Consider the following 20,529-nt stretch of genomic DNA (forward strand, 5'->3'; position numbering starts at 1 on the left):
TCGCTGTCTACAATCTTTTGTCTTCAATCTTAACTTAACTTAATTTTTTTTTCTTGGGTAGTCTCTTCCTCTAATAATAAAATTTCCTCACCAATTCGACACACTTTCTCTTTCCGCTTTCTTCTCATTCTGGAGCTGTCCCAACTTCAGCAGCTTCATTAGCTGCGTTTCTGTCTCCGGAAAAAAGGCTTTTCCTGGATCTTTCAGGGACTTTGTGGTGTCCCTGAGATCAGCAGGAAGTGCCCTTCTCAATCACCATTTCTGTGGGATGGTTTAGATTCAAATGGACCACCAGCAGCAGAAATTCGACTGTGATCTCAAAGCACCAAGATCGCATGTCGTCCCATCGCAACGTCAGTTCTCTTCTTCCAGGAGTGCTGCTTTGATTGCTCTGGAGAGGTCCTCCCCCTGGGCATGCAGGTTTGGTGCTGGTGAGCCTGTTGAGTGGCTCCTTTTATTATGATACTATGGTTTGCAGGAGAGGGCATTGGCTAAGAGGTTCTTGCCCCCCGGTATATATTTTAATTGGAAGTTGAATCACCAAAAATACAAGGCCCATCTAACTTGTTTTGGCGATAATCTTCGTGGGGTCTAGAGGGCCTCCAAATTCTGGTGGTCCATCCAGACCTCGAAGGGTATCTCTCTCCCTTCTAGTAAATGCCGCCACGTCAATAGGGGTCACCGGACTGCAAACACCTTCTTCTCCCAAATGGACCAGTTGCGTTCGGTCCCTGTCAACTTCCTCAAGGTGTACGCACATGGCTGTAGGGCTCCTTCATTGTTCTTTTGTAAGAGGACTGCATCCACTGCCAAATCACTGGCATCTGCCTGAACCACAAATGGCTTAGTGGGCTCTGGGTGTTTCAGTACTGGCTCTTGTGCAAACAAGGACTTCAGATGCTCAAACGCTTGCTGACATGCTGCTGTCCACACAACTGGGCTTCCCTGTCCAGGATTTGTTGTTAGATGTTTTGTGCGTAAGAAGTTAGTTAGTGGAAGGGCCACTGAGCAAAGGATGGAATGAACTGGCGATAGAAATTGGCAAACCCTAAAAAACTCTGCAACTGCTTGCGGGTTTTAGCAGCTTGCCAGTCCAACACCACCTTTACCTTCGTGGAGTCTATCTCCACCCCTTTAGGTGAAATACAAAACCAATGTAATCCAGTTGCGTCCTGTGGAATTCACATTTAGACAATTTGAGCCACTGCTAATGGAGTCCAGGGATAAACAGAAAATTCTGCCATCCCTCTATTAGTGTGCTGAGGTTCAACCTCCTCCCTACTTTTGCCACTCACCCTTTTGGGGGTTGGATGGGAGATTCAACCTCCCCCATCTGCAGAGACAACTCCCCTCCAGGCAGGGTCAGCAGCAGGACAGTGCAGGTAGAAGCAGCCAGTGCTTCCCACCCAAGAGATCCTTCAGGGGTGGGGTAGGTCACCCCTTTCGGCATTGAAAGTGACTGCCTAGAGAACCTTCCCATTGGAGACTGATTAGCTTTCTTTGTCAGCCGATGTATGGATGCCTGGGTCAAGGGGATGGTGAAATTCGGCCTCTCCCTAGAATTTCTCTCCACCCCCCCCCCCCCTAAGATTTTTCATCAGTTGCCCCGTATCTCGGAACTGGGAAAAGTGACTCTTCATGGAATTGACAGTCCAGCACCTTCTGGAGATCCAGGCAATTCAGCCAGTTCCAGAGGAGCAACAGGGTCAGGGATTCTACTCCCACCTGGTCATTGTCCCAAAGACTTCAGGGGGTTGGTGGGTAATTTTAGACCTCAAGCATCTGAACTGCCACATTGTTCAAGATGCACTCACTCCAGACCATCCTGGAGGGTCTCGCCGGTGGGGGGTGGGGTGACTTCCTCACATCAGTGGATCTCACAGAGGCATATCTGAATGTACCCATTCTTTCCACCCACAGGCAGTTTCTCCACTTCTTCTATGTGGGGAAGCATTCTCAGTACAGGGCCATCCCTTTTGGCCTCTCATCAGCCCCCAGGGTGTTCACCAAGCTGCTTGCAGTGTTAGCAGCCCATCTCCATACCAGGGAAGTCAGGATCCAGTGCTATCTGGACAACATCCTACTCCAATCCAGATCAGCAACCCAGGCAGAGAGAGACCTGAAATTTATCCTTCAGATTCTACAGGACCAAGGGTTCTCCATAAATCTGGACAAAAATGGACAAAAATGTCTTCAGAGAGCCAGATCGCCTGACGTTGGCAATAGATGCCGGCCTCTGTGGCTGGAGAGCACACTTACAATCAATGATGGCTCAAGGCCAGTGGTTCCAGCCAGATCTGAGCCACAACATAAATTGACTGGAACTTTGGCCGGTCCATCTGGCCCTCGTCCACTTCCAGGACAGCATGGCCAACAAACACATCCTGGTCCTCACAGACAACACGGCCACAAAGGCCTATATCAACCGCCAAGGGGGGACACATTCCAGATCCCTCATGCAAGAGGCTGAACAACTGGGCCTCTGGGCAGAGAGACATCTACTGTCCATAAGGGCAGAGCACAACTCGGAGATGGCAAATGTACAGACAGACTGGCTCAGCTGAACCACACTGTCAATCACACAGAGTGGTGCCTGCACCCTAACCTGTTCTGGGACTTGACCAAATGGTATGGACTTCCAGAACTTGATCTCTTTGCCACTCCAGACAACAGCCAGCTGCTCAGGTACCACACCAGATACACAGTCCCAGGGACAGAGGGAGTGGATGCCCTTTGCTGCCCATAGCCTCCAGGGCTGTTGTATGCTTTCCTTCCTTTTCCACTCATCCAGAGGGTCATCAGGAAGATGCTGGAGGAGGAGGAGGAGGAGGAGGAGGAGGAGGAGGAGGAGGAGGAGGTGAAGCTATACTGGCCCAAACAGCCTTGGTTCGTGGACCTGGTGAGCCTTTCCATGGCTCCACTCTGGAGGATCTCCCCAACCAAGATTTTGCTCAGCCAGAGGTCACTCATCCACATGGACCCTCAGTGGCTTCAGTTGACCTGGAGATTGAGCGGAGGGTTCTGAGCATGGACAATCTATCCACGAGGGTCATCAGGATGATCCAGGCATCAAGATGGCCTTTGACCAACCATATATACAACACCACCTGGAGAGCCTTTGGCCACTGGTGCTCGAGCAAGGACCTTGTACACTTCAATGCTTCCATTCCTTGAGTCTTGGGATTTTTCCAGTAAGGACTTCACAGCGACTTGTCTCCTAATACTCTCAGGAGACAGGTAGCAGCCCTCTCTTCTGTTCTGACTTGCAGGTCTCTAGAATCCCTGGCCCACCACCCTTTGGTCTGATGGTTCTTAAGGGGTGCCACTAATTTCAGACCTCCAGTTGTCCACATATATCCAACTTGGGACTTGATCAAAGTGCTGAACTCCCTCACCAGGGCTCTCTTTGAACCCTTGAGGATTAACTATCTTGCTACCTTACCCTTAAGGTGGCATTCCTGGTGGCCATCACATCAGCCAAGCGGGTATCAGAACTGACAGCCTTATTGGTGAGGCAAGACTTCTGTGTGTTCCATTCGGACAGGATGGTGTTGCGGCTGGACCCATCCTTCATCCCTAAGGTAAACACATTGTTTCACAGAGCCCAGGAGCTGGTGTTGTCAAACATCTGCCCTGAATCAGTCCATTGTCTGGAGTGGAAGTGGCACACTCTAGATGTCTGAAGGGCCCCCTGCATCTGGATCAGGAGGACCTCTTCACTGAGATGCACAGAATCCTTGTTCATCTCCTTTCAGCCTGCCATGATGGGCAACAAGGTAATCCCATCTTTGTTGGATCAGGGCCTGCATTGCAAAAGCCTACAAATTACCACTGCCAAGACACATTACTGCCTACTCTACCAGGAGTGCAGCCACAACTGGGGCATGAGCAACGCAGGCTTCGATAGAAGAGATCTGTCAAGCCACCACATGGGCCTCTCCAATCCCATTTATCTGCCATTACAAGTTGGATAGCTATGCCTTGGCAGAGGCTGCCTTTGGCAAGTAGGTTCTGCAGAGAGTATACACTAATCAGGGGACTTCGGTCTGGACAATGTCCTACCCATAAGGACAAGCCAGGCTTTGTTATGTCCCATTCCTGGACAGTGGAGATAGCATCCAGCCCCACATGGATACATGTCCGGTCCTGGGCCCCAGAGGAGACATTTTTTCACAATCACACATCAGTCTGCTGTGACACCTTCATCAAAAGCTGGCAGAGGAGGTGCGTCATCACAGATTGCAGACTCAGTCCAATTGGTTGACAGACTGAGTTAAGCTATTCCTCCACTGCCCAGAGAATGGGCATCTCAGGTAAGACCAATGTCTATTTTGCTATCATCTCTACTCATTAGGTGCATGGACAGGGAAGTCTTACATCCTCTGACTTTTCTGGTTACTCCAGTGTTGTCTGTGTTTGAAAAGCCCTGTGTTGTTTCTGATTTGTCCTTCCTGAGGCTGACATTCCACAGGTTCAGCTAGAGCAGTTTCTTCAGCATCAGATTCACTGAGAGTGTAAGATATGAGCCCTGGCCATGACATTTATAATCTACATGAAAATTATAATGAATGTATGTATGTATGTATGTATGTATGTATGTATGTATGTATGTATGTATGTATGTATGTTCATCACCCAGAGTCACTTTTCTGAGATGGGCAACTGTAAAAATTGAATTAAACAAATAAATAAATTTCCTGCTTGCAATGTTTCTATCATTTCTAAAGTGTCCATCCACTGAGGAACAACATCAGGATTGAGTAAATGGTTTCCAGATTGACTTTCTGAAGCCAAAGATAATTGAGACTCTGGGGCAGTGATAGACAATTGCAGGGACGTGCAGTCACTGGAGGCAGGGGAGGCGGAGCCTCACCAGTCAAATGAGGAAAAGGAAAGAATTTTTAAAATAATTAAAAAGGCCAGGGTAGTTGCTGCCAGACTCCAAGTCACAGTGACTTTGAGTCTGCTTAGTGTTAACTGTAGGGGGAGGCTAGAGAACTATGGGCCTCCTTTGCATAAGGAATTTTTCGCCTTTTAAGAGTTAAGCAAGGGTTAAAAAGCAAAAAAAATCATATGCAAAGGAGGCATGTGATTCTCCTGCCTCCTGATCTGGGAGCAGCGAATCATGCCTTGCAGTTGAGCAACTGCACAATCTAGCAGCAGGAGCCTTGCTTGTAAAATACGCCTGTGTTGGAAAAGTTCATGCTCCAAGCAAGTTCAACTCTCCAGCATGCAAGTAAAGTTTCTTTGGTTTTTCCAACCTTTTACCATAATGTCTACAGAGAGGTTCTCAATTATTCAGATCTGTGCTTTTTCCAAAGGTGAGTGGACTTTCTGGGGTTCCCCCCCACACTTTTCAGACATTTCTTTTCTCATGCAAGAGGATAGAAGAACCGAAAGCTTCATGGATGAGAAGTGAAACGTTTTCAAAGGGGGGGGAATACCCCAAGAAAGTCAACTTTGGGGGGAAAAAGCACCTTTGGGACCACTTCTTCTTGGGTTAATGTGCCTGGCGTTTGGGGACTTTAAAAGGATGTGTGTTTCTCTCTTGCATTCTTTATATTTCGCTACGTCCTTTGTTCAGCGTATTGGTATTTCCATTGTCTGATAACTGCCAGGACACTTTTAATGTTTTGTTACAGCCACCCATTCCAAAATGTGATATTTCACATATTTTAAAGGAATAGTCATGGCAAAGCGAGAGGTTAGTCCACTTTAAGCTCCAAGGTGGGGTTTTGCTGTTTTTGAAATGTGTTGTTGTAATCCGGTGGGGCGCATCGTATTTCCCTCCCTGCCTGGGCAAATCATTAAACTGCGTTTTGTTGGTGTTAGCTGACAGGGTGCATTGTAAATGGTGATCGACTGCAAATGGATGAACCGTTAGGCCGGCGGTTGCTTTTCCCATTGGGCTTGCTCAAAAACTCATGGTGGGTTTTTTGTTTTTGTTTTTGGCTTGGAATAGCGAGGCGTACTCGGAAGTATGGCTGCTTCTATGCCAGAGGCAATCAGTTTGGGGGAGACTCGAGTTCACATTAAAAAGAATTAGTAATATATCATTGCTAAGACTGGCCGCCTGCAAAGGACCTCCCCAGACTTGTTTTGATGAGTGCGGGGTGACTGACGGTAGTTTGCGCCGGCCGCAGCCACTCAAACTAGCCTCAAACTAGCCTCAGTCACTCCATGTTCAGCAAAGCAAGCCCGGGGAGGTCCTTTGTGGGCGGCCAGTCTTAGCCGCTTGCGCCTGGCACTGCGGCTGAAGTGAAGCCCCAAAGCCCCTGCTGCCACTGGAATATCTGCTGCCACCTCCTCCTCCTCCAACAGCACTGCTGGATTTGCCACCCGATGCTGCAGCTGAGGTGAAGCCGGCAAAAGTCCCGCCAGCGCCCCCACCCATGGCAGCTGCGTCTCCCCCTTTGCTCGGAGCACCTGAGCTGGGCTCCACTTTACCCCTGCCCCCTTCTCCTCTGCCATGCTTTTGAGGAGCCATGAGTCCACGGGAGGGAGCAGGAGCAGGAAAAAAGGCCGCAGCACTAGGCAGCAAATGTGGTGGTGCTGTTGGAGGAGGAGGAGGAGGCAGAAGCATTTATTCTGGTGGCGGCGGGGGCTTGTTGGCATCTTCAGCGGCAGCCTTCCCCACCCCCATGAATAAAGCGAAGTGGAGCAGATCCATGCAGATGTCATCGCAACATGACTGGAGGAGGAATTCTGGGAGTTGAAGTCTACAAATCTTAAAGATGTGCCAGGGCTTCAGTGGGGCTTTTGCGCTTGCCTAACCAGCCATGAAGCTCACCGCACGTCACTGGACAATTGACAGACTACGAAGCAAAATTTGGACTTATCAAGAAAAGATAAGATGTTTCAACAGGAGGAAATAAGTATGTTGCAAGAAAAAATAATGTCCATGTTTCAAAGCTTTTATATTATGATAAGGAATCACAGGGAGATAAAAGATTTAAAAAATAACAGTTGGGAAACTAGAAAGTGTTCAACAAAGGATATGAACAATGATCAAAAAGCCCAGGAAATAGAAGAGATGATAGAAAGACTAGGGGAAAAGATAGAACAGACAAATCAAGAAATAAAACAAGAAGATAAGAAGGAGAAGGCAGAAAAACTTATGAAACAATTAAGGGAAAATACACACTAAATCACCCAAAAAAGGTACTGGATAAACAGAAAGATATTGTTGAAAAGACCCTCTGGAGGCTTGGCAGCAAAAGATAGTAGAAATGGAAGAAATACTTAAGTTAAACAGGAAAGATGTAGAGATAAAGACCCAAGGGAGGAGTTTGGGAGGCAAATCAAAAAATGAATAAGAATTGAAATATTAAAATGGGCTAGATGATGGATAGATGACATGTTTTGTAACACAGGATTGGCTTTACTAGGAGCTAGAACAGAGGCAGAACCAAGAAATATTGTTGTACATATTTCTATATAATATACTAAAATTAATAGCTAGATGTAAATATTAGATGTTGAAAGATGGTGACATTATGTATGTTTTAATGATATTGTTATTGTCATTAGAAGGGAAGACTAAAATATTGAACAATTAAATAATGAAGGCCTATATTTTAACATAAATATGTATAACAACTTTACAATTACATAAGTTTGATTTAAATAACAAATATTATTAATACTACCATTACTACTTGTATCCAAATGAATGGTACCCAGATGCCTCATTGTTCATGTATTGATATTGATGTATATTTAAAAAAAACTTTTTTAAAAAAATGTTCATCCAGAGCTGTAGCTTCTGCAAAATCCAAATCTCTCTCAATAATATATATACTTAAAGTCACAACCCCTGGTATGCCCAAGTGTGGGAGGAAGGTCACACTTCCACTCTCTGTCCTTAGGCTCGTCACAAGAGTCCATCCAGACAGAAACCCAATATTTTTACTGTTGCCTTTGTTATATTTGTGTTTTTATTTGTGCTGATAAATAAATAAAGGAAGACTAGTATAGATCTATTTCAAGCTATTTAGCTCTCATCAGCTAGCCATATCCTTACAGGTTCGAATCCCAGTAAGGATATGGCTAGCTGATGAGAGCTAAATAGCTTGAAATAGATCTATACTAGTCTTCCTTTATTTATTTATCAGCACAAATAAAAACATATATATATATATATATATATATATATATATATATATATATATATATATATATATATATATATATATATATATATATATATATATATATATGTATATATAATTTGAAGAAATCATAATAGTTCACTATACTTATATGAAAATATTTTTGAAGTATTCCAAACACTCTGCAACTGCTTCATCCCTTTGAAGCAATCAATAGGATTCTTCTTGAACCTGAAGTATATAAAACTTGAAGAAAAGTTTTGGATATTTTTGTTGTCCCCAATTCGGGTCTGAGCCTGGTGCCGAAGCCAATGATGGACGCCAGACACAAGGTGCAGTTTTTCTGATTGTTTTTTATTGGAGTACTCCAAGGAAAAGAGTTACTGGTCAAAAGGCCAAGAACCAAGAACAAAGGATTAAGTAAGCTTTATACATTTTCACTAAAGGAGAAGGCGGGACAAGGTGAAATAATAAGAAATATCATCATTTTAGCAATAATTCTACAATTTGTTCTATTGGTTTATAGTTGTCCCATTCCCAAGCCTTGTCTAATGAATGCCCCAGGAGTTATCTAATACACATTTCATTTGCTGCAGGCCAACTCCATTGCTAACTTTTGGTTGAGGTCTGCAAGTTGTCTAATTCTTTTTACTTTTTATCAGCTTTCTAGCTACCCATAATTGCTACAAGCTTTACACATGCATATTTCTTGTTGATAAGCATTCTTTGTTCTTGTGAGACATACCTCTCCCCACCATTACAGTCTTCCTGATTTAATTTCAAGTGTGTGCCATGACCTTGCTTTAGCAGCCAGTCCATCATTTTGTTCTAAATTGAGTTATTGAGTCTATTTGCTTCAGCTGATAAATCAATAGAAATGAAGATAAGGAACTTGAAAATTCTGCTATTCATTTTAAATGTTGCATTGGTCTTTTCTAGTTAAAAGTGGAAGAACTACCTCCACACAAGGGAATACTGAACCAATTAAATGAAGCTGGAGGAAAAGCACTCAGTACTGCATCACTAACCCCTGAAGTAAAACATAAGCTTGACAGTAGACTCAAAGAGGCCAACCATCGCTGGATCAAGGTTAGACATATTAGTAATACATCTGTAGTTTATATGTGAAATTGGGAACATGTGTTTACATAAGGTGACCAGATTTTCAGATTGGTAAAGAGGGACACCTTTGACCGGGGGGGGGGGGGGGCTTGATTAAAAATTTTATACGGAGCAACAAAAATTTTCATACAACGCAAAAATAGTATTGTATTTTTTTTAATTTCAACATAACTACAATTTACAAATATAAATTGTAACTGTTGTCAAGCATCAAAATTTTGATCACGTGACCATGAGGATGCTGCAACGGTCGCTAAGTGTGAAAAATGGTCATCAGTCACTTTTTTCAATGCCATTGTAACTTTGGTCACTAAGCCCATTATACCACCTTTCTTGCCACAGTTCTTAAGTGAATAATTGCAGCTGATAAGTTAGTAACATAAGTGAATCTGGTTTCCCCATTTGACTTTGTCAAAAGGTGATTATATGACCCCAGGACACTGAAACCATCATAAATACGAATCTGTTGCCAAACATCAAAATTTTGATCGTGTGACCATGAGGATGCTGCAATGGTCGCTAAGTGTGAAAATGGTCATCAGTCACTTTTTTCAATGCCATTGTAACTTTGGTCACTAAGCCCATTATACCACCTTTCTTGCCACAGTTCTTAAGTGAATAACTGCAGCTGATAAGTTAGTAATATAAGTGAATCTGGTTTCCCCATTTGACTTTGTCAAAAGGTGATTATATGACCCCAGGACACTGAAATAATCATAAATATGAATCTGTTGCCTAACATCAAAATTTTGATCGCATGACCTTGAGGATGCTGCAACGGTCGCTAAGTGTGAAAATGGTCACTAAGTGTGAAAAATGGTCATCAGTCACTTTTTTCAATGCCATTGTAACTTTGGTCACTAAGCTCATTATATCACCTTTCTTGCCACAGTTCTTAAGTGAATAACTGCAGCTGGTATTTTGTATTTTGGATAGAATCTTTTTTTAAATTTGTCTAAGACAATTTTAAAAAAGGATTCTATCCAAAATAAATTGAAATGAAACCATTTTTAAAAATCCTATGCAGAATACTTTGAAATATATTGTGCATAGAATTTTTAAAAATAGTTTTACTTCAATTTATTCTGTGTGTATTCTTTTTTTAAATTGTCTTAGACTATTTTAAAAAAGATTCTATCCAAAATACAAAATACCAGCTGCAGTTATTCACTTAAGAACTGTGGCAAGAAAGGTGGTATAGTGACCAAAGTTACAATGGCATTGAAAAAAGTGACTGATGACCATTTTTCACACTTAGCGACCATTTCACACTTAGCGACCATTGCAGCATCCTCATGGTCACGTGATCAAAATTTTGATGTTTGGCAACAGTTACAATTTATATTTGTAAATTGTAGTTATGTTGAAATAAAAAAAATTACAATACTATTTTTGCGTTGTATGAAAATTTTTGTTGCTCCGTATAAATTTTTTTATCAAGCCCCCACCCCCAGTCAAAGGTGTCCCTCTTTACTGAAAATCTGGTCACCTTGCTTTTTAGGATGCTGTCTAGATTTGCCATAGCTTTCCTCCCCAGGAGCAAGCGTCTTTTAATTCCTTGGAATTGGGTATGTCTAGTTTAATGAAAAGAAGGACCGAGGTATTGTATTGTGGTTGCTGCAATTAATATACTTAATAACTCCATTTTTATTCTTTATTTTTTAATAATAATTTTCATAACAGTTGCTCCTGTTTTTGTAATTACTGTTTTATATAATTATTTTAGTGGATTGTTGTCACCCCCGAGAGTCATTTCTATTGAGATGTACACATTTGAACAATAAATGTATTTATTTTCATATTTAAGGAAAGGCATCATCTATAAACTAAGCAAAGGTGTAGCTTCCAAGATGTGCCCTTGGGATCTTGAAGTTGGTGGGAATCTACTCAGAGATTAATTGAGGAAAGCTTAATAACAGGGAGTTCTTAACTTAAATCCACACAGAATAAAACTATTTTAATAAATCCTATGCACAATAAATAAAATATTATTTTAAAATACATTAAAAAATAAAAGAAAAAAACCCACTTACCAGCAGGCTTGCACTCCAAGTAAACCCAGAATGATGTAGATGTTAATACTAAGAACTGAGCAAATTGAAATGGTGAAATTAGTCAGGGAAATATTTTTCAAAGAAACTTTGCCACCATTTTTCGGAGCAGACCTCCAACCTCCGTGCCCCTCCCCTCCGGAAAATCCAGGAAGTAACACTCGCGACCTCTCTAGCCATTTCCTGCAGCTCTATGGTACTAGATCATTTTTTTCTTATAAAATGAGGTAAAAGCGGCACAGGGGGGGGAGGTCTGTTTTGTTGCTTTAACGTTTTAATATCTTCAATGAAAGTACTGAGACAGAGAGAGGGATTAGACAGGTTGTCTTTTGTCTTGCCCCTGTTAGAATCTACTGGGCTGTCAACATGAAACCAGAAAATCGGGACTTTTTAAAAACGCGGCAGGAAACGGGACAAATTGTTATAAAGCGTGATTGTCATGCTGAAATCAGGACATCTGGTTACCTTATGTTTACAGCAACAGCATGCTAAAGTTTACCCTCCTCCCCTTCCCTCAGCATACATGCTTAAATATAATGGTGTTGAGAAATCTTCTTTACAGACAAGCTCCTGTTTCTTGGACAGTATTAGTAAAATTAGATAATAGAAGTCATGATGGAATTAGCCAGTGAATAAGGATCTATTGTGTTTCCCTAGATGCAGGAAATAATTTTCAAAAAGGCCTATTATAGTCAATCCCCTATTGTTTATGTTGTAATTAAAGTTACAACTTTAAAATTAAAGTCAGATTAAGTTACTGTCCTGAGGCAAAATACTTTAACAAAAACAATGTATAATAAAGTTTTGCCTTGCTTATGTCCAAGTCCTTTAGGATGAATATTCACCTTTTTTTCTAGAGACCAGAATAATAGTTTTATCTAGTAGTAAAGAAATAAAATAAAGAAAATAAAGAAATAAAAGCACTTTCTCAAACAAAGAATAAAAAATTTACCTATGCATTACATTACTATTTTTTTATTACACACATTTCTAAGATAGTTTTATTTTCCTTGTTAGAGATTATTAAAATGTTTTACATTAATAAAATATTTTCTAAGTACCCCCAAACTACATACATTTATTTAATTACAATTTTAAATTAGAAATAGCCTTTTTTTCCATTTTAGAAATGTAAATTGGTATGCCCTATTACAGTTAACCCTTAACAGACATACTATTTCGGCTATACTATTACAGACCTGAGGTCATAATGACTGCTCATACAATTTTCTTAATCAATGAAAATAATAGGTGGGATATATTATTAAATTTACTTTGTATAGTTAAAATTTTCATGTATTGATCAAATTAACAAATTTTATAAATTGAGAAACAAATATATGATTATAATAATAAATAATTAGTTAGTCACTACAATGTTTGCAGTCTTTTACAGCATTCGTTACATATTAGTTGTTTATACATATAACCCAAATGAAAAGTTTTTCTTTTTAACTTTGGATCACACAGAAAACATGTCTTTTTTTTTGCTAGTTTATCTAAATTTTTGTCTTGCGGCTGTCAGCATTCCAGATAGTATCCAAAATTAAATTAGAGTCCAAGGCAATGTGCCGTTCAAAGTTCCAATTTATTAAGAGAGCCATGCTGGCACATCTGGGGGAAAACCCGAATCTGAAGCTTCTTCCATTTTCCCCCCCAAGTTAAAGTTCAAGATCTTAGCCCCACACCCAAGTCCATCACATGGTCCAATCTTCCACTGCCATGCTGGCAGTTCCACCCATCCAGTTCTGGTCAGGTGCAGAGGTGCCAAGACAAAGGATAACCTTGGCAATCTAAAAGGAATTGTATTTTGGTTACATAACATTCTACTCCTTACTATCCCCCTCCCATTTCCCCACTATAGACACAGCATAGTAGATAGAAGTGTGGCAGGCCAAAGATCCAAAAAGAACATGGTTGCAGGCCTGACAGCCGGCCTCTCCTCAGAAGAAAAACGTTTCCTGAAAAGAGAATAATGTAGGGGTTACCATAACAGAATTAACCACCACTCCCGCCCCCACAAAGGGACCCTTTGGCTTATCAGGAAATTTATAATCGAATTGTTTTACTAACTTACAAGCTTTTAGGTTCCAACTTTTCACCCAAGTAGCTTCGGACAAAGGGTACCCCTTCCAATACACTAAATATTGTAAGTAACCCCTATACAGCCTGGAGTGTAAGATTTTTTTCACCTCATAATGTGTTCCCCCTTCTATCACTACAGGAGGAGGGGGAGGCTCAGTGGATGGTCTTATGCTGGACCCAATTACTAGCTTCAATAAGCTACTATGAAATACTGGGTAAATCTTCCCTAGAATTCTGGGTAGACTGGGTTGAACTGTAACTGGGTTAATTATCTTCACTATTGGGAATGGACCTAGAAATTTTGGGCAAATTTCTTGCTAGGCATGTATTTGGTAGATAAGAAAACTTTGTCTTCCACATGAAATGGGGCTTGGAGCGAGCGGTGTTTATCAGCTTGCTTCTTGTAGGCTTCTGCCACTTCCGTAGAGCTTTTTTTCTCACCCTTTCTTTAGAGTGTCCATCCATTCAGTCAGAGACATAGAAGAGGGAGGTTCCCTAGGCAGCTCAGGCATGGGAACAAATTCCATGCCACTAGTAATCTGGAAAGGAGTTAATCCAGTGCTGCTGTGGACTGTGTTGTTGTACGCCACTTTGGCAAACGGTAGCAAGTCCAACCAATTGTCTTATTGATAGTCCACATAACAATGGATGTATTGTTCTACCATTGCATTGGCCCTTTCCGCTGCTCCGTTCATGCTTGGATGAAACGCTGAGCTCAAGCCAATGGATCTCAGGAACTCCCTCCAGAACTTGGTGGTGAATTGAACTCTGCAGTCTGAAATGATCCTCCTGGGCACTCTGTGCATGGGGTAAATGTGTTTGACAAACATTTTCACTAACTTCTTTGCGGATGGTAATCCCGAGCAAGCAATGAAATGGGCCTGCTTGGAAAACAAATCAATAACTGTCCAGATTACTCTATTCCTGCTGCTGTCTGGGAGCTCGACAATGAAATCCATTGCAATCTCTTCCCATGGTCACCTAGGGCTGGCCACCTGTTGTAGTAGTCTTCTCTGAAGCCCCCCTGTAGTAGGGGGCTTCCCTGGCCACATTTTCATGGTCACGCAAGTGGCACAGCTCTTTACATAATCTTCCACTTTTGATTTCATTTTTGGTGACCAAAATTGTCGCCTGGCAAGATGGAGTGTTTTTAGGAATCCAAAGTGACCTCCTAGTTTTGCATCATGACTTTGCTGTTAGAACTTCCAGCCTCAAACTTGCGAAAACGTACATCTTGGATCCCTTCCAGGCTAAGCCATCCTTCATCGTCAGGATGTGCTTGTTATTGTTGAGCCATAGGTCTGCTGGCAGTGCTGATTTCATCACTATCATCAGCTTATACTGGCTTCAGGTGGTGACTTGGGCCACCTTTTGGTGGGAAGAAGAAAGGATGGGGTGAATCACTTCTTCCTTCTTACTGTCGTACTGTGGTTTTCTTGACAAGCCATCTGCCAACAAGTTGTTCCCTGCAGGGATGTGCTTCAGTTCAAATTCGAACCTTTGGAAGTATTGTGCCCAGCAAACTTGCTTTGGGGACAGTCTTTGAAGGCTTTTGAGAGCTTTGAAGTTTTTATGGTTGGTCCAGACCTCAAACGGCACATTCCCCCCTTCCAAGAAATGTCTCCAAGTGAGTAGGGCCTACCAGACCACATATGCTTCTTTCTCCCAAATAGCCCACCTCCTTTCAGTAGTGGTAAGTTTTTTGGAGACGTAAGTGCATGGCAAAAGGTGCCCTTCTTTATTCTTTTGCAGTAGCACTGCCACTACCACTACATCACTGGCATCTGTCTGGATTATGAATTGCTGTTCTGGGTCGGGGTGTTGCAGTATGGGCTCTTGGACTCAAACGGCATAACTTTGAATTAAAAACTGCCAAGGGGGGCAGTTAAAAGTGGTCTTCCATTCATATCTCTCTCTGTTTCGTATGCGGTAATATGCCCCTCTCAAGTCCAGTTTGGTGAACACCTTGCCTTTAGCCAAGTGGTTCAACATATCTTTCATGAGGGGGAGTGGGTAGGTGTTCTTCACGCATATGGCATTCATCCCCCACATATTAATACAGAGACGAACACCGCCATCTTTCTTCTCTTTAAAAGCACTGGGGCCGCTACTTTCGACTTCGCTGATTCAATAAAGCCCCGCTTCAAATTGATGTCAATGTTCTTCCTCAATTCTACCATCTCTTTGGGAGTCATGGAGTACATTTTTGGTTTAGCTAGGGTAGCCCCAGGTACGAATTCTATAGCGGAATCGGTGGGCCAATGAGGGGGAAGATAGTTGCAATCTTCCTCACTGAAAACTCCTGCTAAGTCCCAGTACTCTTTTGTCACTTGCTGGATCCCAGGTTTTTTTTGGCTCCTCTGCAGGGGCTGCAGGCTCTGGGTGGTCTGCTTTATTGGGTTTGGTGGTCTGCTTTATTGGGTTTGTTCATCCCTGGGTGGCCCTCTTGCTGTAGGGGTGGTAACAACCCAACACCAATGGTCAATTTCCGAAAGCCACTTTATTGTAGGTGTCCACTTGTCCAGCCATGCAAACCCCAAGATAATTAATTCCTGCATCTTTGGGGTCACAATGAATCTGAGGAACTCATAGTGGCGGCCTATCTGTAACTTTACTAGTTAGGTCATTAGCGTGACTGGGGTCCCCCCAATTAGTATTCCATCTACCTGCTGAAACTGAATGGGTTGGACTAGAGGTCTTGTACATATGACTAGTTGCTCTACAATTGACATGCTGATTAAGCATCGGGTGCAGCCAGTGTCACAACTGCCTCAACTTCCCTTCCACCCCCATTTCGGGTACTTGGAGCTTGGCTTTGATGGCAAAGGGATGGATGGGTGTACTCACCATTGGGTCATCTACAATATTATCCTCCTCCGAGGTGGAAGGGGTTTCCCCATCATTTGGACTTTTCTTCTCCTTAGGTTGGGGATCAGCTTTCTTAGGTTGCTGGTCTAGAACTCTCCTTTCTGGTGGCTTCCAGGGCCTTCTCTTTATTGCGCTGGTGGTTGGTGCACACACTTGTGAGATTGGGGCTGGAGCCAGGGACTTTGATGCTCTGTCGCCAGGTTGACAGCAATGGTAGCATTTTATTGCCCCTCCCGAGAGAAGGAACCCAGTTGCATATTTTAACTTAGGAATCACATCGTTGTGGAGCTCTGCTATCCACCCTGCAGCTTTCCCCTCATTCATCCTTTCTGCCATTCTCGAGATTAATTTTCTGTCGGAAGGTGGGGCAAGAGCCTGTTGGGGCATTGCAGGTGGGAGTGGATGAATTCCTGGGTTTGTCCCTGCCCAGTTATCTGAAATGGTGCCATCTGCTGAGGGAGGGTATCTCTCCCATTCATGACCTGGGAAGAAAGCCCACCCCAGTGGTGCTTGATTCACAAGCTGCAGCTTAACTATTGGTGACTGGCTAGAGGGAGATGTGGCCCAAGCCCCTTTCTGCTGGCTGGATTGATTTCCCCATGTTGGTGGGGGACCCGTCTGCACCCTGGGGGGAGGGTTACTGGTGTTGGCTTTGCTCCAGCTGCAGGGTAATGGGCCAATTCACTTTCGCTGTGTGGAAGGAGTAAAGATCTCCACTTCAGTGCATTGCAGAGTGTCAGCACTTCTTCATTGGATAATCAGGAAAGAAAACCACAAGTCTGCATTGATAGAAATCAAGTGTACTTTTACTAATTATAAATGAACAGAAGCGTAGCAAAGCGAAGTCTGATTATTTAGGTGCGAAAGCAAATGATATATTGTAAAACCCATTCCCCACCCCTTGGCATCCCATGCACAGTCCAATCATAATTCTCTCAAGTGTCAGGTGCAAGATAACTTCGAAAGGCATCACCAAGATGGAATGTCGGTGCCGTTGGCCTTGGCGGGAAACCTCCTTCGCATGTGCAGTAAGACGGGCAGGAGAAACTCCAGAATCTTCCTCCAGCACAACAATCAATCCCCTCCCAAATACCATCCAGCCCTTCTCTGGAAAAAGGCAGTCAGACCTGGAAAACGACAAAAGACAAACAAACAAACAGATGAACAACAAAAAACGGAAAAGGAAAAACAGGGGGGGAGAGAGAAAAAGTCAGGAAACACGGAAAACTAGGGCTTGTCAGGATAAGCAGAATAGAACTGGCGGAACAGCTCGGGGGCCCGGACATGAGTCTTATCCACCCACTCGGCATGAGATGGGGGAAAATGCTTCCAAGCCACCAAATACTGAACTCGATTCTGCCGCCTGCGAGAGTCCAAAATCTATCGAATCTCAAAATGCTGTTCACCATCAATCAATAGGGGGGCAGGTGGCGGATCCACCGGCGGACATAAAGATGAAAAACGAACAGGCTTAATGAGATTAACATGGAAAACAGGATACACACGGTTGAGGTGCTTGGGCAGCTGCAAGCGAACCAAAACAGGATTGATGACCTTGATGATGGGAAATGGGCCCACATACTTAGGCCCCAACTTCTTGCATTTCTGCGTAGTTTGAAGGAACTTCGTGGATAGATAAACTTGATCTCCCACCTTGTAATCAGAAGGTTTAGCACGTTTCTTATCAGCCTGCTTCTTATGCGCACGATGCGCAGCGTCTAAAGCCCAAACATGCCGTAAACGATCACTCCACTCAGAGATCGATGAAACTTGCGGCTGCTCGCGGGGAACTTCGGGAATAGGAACAAAATCCTGGCCAGACACCACCCGGAAAGGGGTGAAATCAGTGCTGCTATGCACAGAATTGTTATAAGCCACCTCCACATGCGGCAACAAGTCCACCCAATCATCTTACTGGTAGTTGATGAAACAACGTAAATACTGCTCCAGAACAGAATTAGTCCTCTCACAAGCCCCATTAGTCTGAGGGTGATGGGCGGAGCTTAAGCCCTGGGCAGAGCCAATGCATTTAAGAAATTCCCTCCAGAACACTGAGGTGAATTGCATGCCCCTATCAGAAATGATGCGATCAGGTACCCCGTGCAAACGGTAAATGTGAGAAATGAATAGTTTAGCGAGGGCTTTTGCAGAAGGAATCTTCGGGCAAGGTATAAAATGAACTTGCTTGGAGAACAAGTCAGTAACCACCCATATGACTGTGTGCCCCTGGCTCTCAGGAAGTTCAACAATGAAGTCCATAGAAATCTCTTTCCACGGGGCGACAGGGCGAGCTACAGTCTGGAGCAAACCCTGTGGTTTTCCAGGCGGGCGTTTAGCGGCTGCACAAACGGGACAGCTGGCGACATAAAGCTCAATGTCCTTTTTCAAAGAGGGCCACCAAAACTGTCATTTTACAAGATGTAGCATCTTCACAAACCCAAAGTGCCCTGCCAACCTGGAATCATGAGCCCGTTGGAGAACCACCAGACGAAGGGAGGTAGGGACGTAAAGCTTCGCCCCAATCCATGGCAAATCATCCCTCATGGTGCATTCACTTTGATGCTGCTGGAACCAATCATCATGAGGAAGGGCTTTCTTGAGATTGGAAAGAAAATCCTGAGATACGTCTACCTTAGAACGTGCTTGTTGTCTAGTAACCACAGGAGCAGCGAGGCTTGACGTGAGAACAAGGGCTGGACAATGCTGAGCTTAGAGCAGTTGTACTGAGGGAGTCTGGACAAAGCATCAGCCATGAAGTTCTTTCCCCCCGGGATGTACTTCAGGGTGAAATTAAAATGATTGAAATGCTGAGCCCAGTGCATCTGCTTAGGGGAAAGTCTCCTGGGAGTTCTCAAAGCCTCCAAATTCTTATGGTCAGTCCACACCTCGAGCAGGTGCTTAGCACCCTCTAGGAAATGGCGCCATGTGGCCAAAGCCCAACGAACAGCAAATGCTTCTTTTTCCCAGATCGCCCAATGTCTTTCTGTGTCGGTGAGTTTGCGAGAGGTGTATGCACAAGGTTGTAAATTACCTTGGTCGTTGGTCTGAAGTAATACGGCCCCCACCGCCACGTCGCTGGCATCAGCTTGAACTACGAACGGCTTGTCCATGTCCAGGTGCTTCAGAACCGGCTCCTCGGCAAAAAGTCGTTTCAACTTCTCAAAAGCAGCTTGACACTTCATGGTCCAATTCAATGGCTTGCTAGGCTTGGGTTTCGGCCCACCTTTGGACTTTAACAAATTAGTGATGGGAAGTGCTATTTTGGCAAAAGAAGGGATGAACTGACTATAGAAATTGGCAAAACCCAAAAATTTCTGTAACTGCCTGCGTGTACGAGGCGCCTCCCACTCAGTGACCGCTTTGACTTTAGCGGGGTCCATCTCCACACCTGCATGGGAGATACGGTAGCCAAGGTAGTCTATTTTCTCCTGGTGAAATTCACATTTGGACAACTTGGCATAAAGCTCCACGGCTCGGAGTTTCTTTCGCACTATGCGGACCAACTTGACGTGTTTGTCACATGTTTGCGTGTAAATAAGGATATCATCCAAATATACGATAACGCCCTTGTAGAGGTGGTCATGCAAAACCTCATTAATTAACATGAAGACCGCAGGCGCCCCCTGCAGGCCAAACGACATTACACGGAACTGGAAACAACCCAGGGGGCAGTTGAAAGCTGTTTTCCACTCATCTCCCTCCTTAATCCGGACCCTATAGTACGCCTCCCGTAAGTCCAGTTTAGTAAAAATGCGGCCCTTCCCCGGCTGGGCCAGCATATCCTTCATCAGAGGCAATGGGTAGAGATTTTGGGCTGAGATTGAATTAAGGTTTTTAAAATTAACACATAGACGAGCCGTCTTTCTTTTCTCTGAATAGCACAGGGGCCGCCACCTTGGGTCTGGCTGGTTCAATAAAGGCCCTCTCCAAGTTCTTATCAATAAATTTCCTCATCTCCTCCATCTCCCTGGGTGATATAGAATATATTTGGGGTTTTGGAAGCGCTACCCCAGGCAAAATCTCGATGGTGCAGTCAGTGGGCCTGTGGGGTGGAAGCTTATTGGAAGATTTTTCACTAAAAACTCCTCTCAGGTTCCAATATTCTTTTGGAATCTTCTCCTCCCCTTCAATTCTCTCCTGGCCCCTGGCGGCCAAAGTGGGGTTGGAGCCAGCGGGCTCTGAGGCTTCGACCTCCCCATTTGGGGCTGCACTGGTTCGAATGCGCAGCCACCCCTCCCTCCAGTTAATGTGAGGGTTCTATTTACGAAGCCAGGGGAGTCCCAAAATAAGGG

The 20,529-nt window shown here is 43.7% G+C and overlaps 1 protein-coding gene across 6 annotated transcripts in view; it reads left to right on the forward strand.

Moving 5' to 3' along the window:
• The window catches only part of DMD (dystrophin), a 1,286,665-nt gene that overhangs the window by 751,983 nt on the left and 514,153 nt on the right, over nucleotides 1-20,529 (forward strand). For all 6 annotated transcript variants that reach the window (XM_087721810.1, XM_087721811.1, XM_087721815.1 and 3 more), the window contains exon 46: nucleotides 9,051-9,200. In XM_087721810.1, the coding sequence (XP_087577936.1) occupies nucleotides 9,051-9,200 (150 nt within the window). The remainder of the gene's footprint in view (nucleotides 1-9,050; nucleotides 9,201-20,529) is intronic.

The sequence above is a fragment of the Thamnophis sirtalis genome, unplaced genomic scaffold, assembly GCF_051295495.1.
Source record: "Thamnophis sirtalis isolate CommonGarterSnake01/CBP01778 unplaced genomic scaffold, rThaSir2_p1.2 scaffold_8, whole genome shotgun sequence".
In the NCBI taxonomy this organism is placed as follows: domain Eukaryota; kingdom Metazoa; phylum Chordata; class Lepidosauria; order Squamata; family Natricidae; genus Thamnophis; species Thamnophis sirtalis.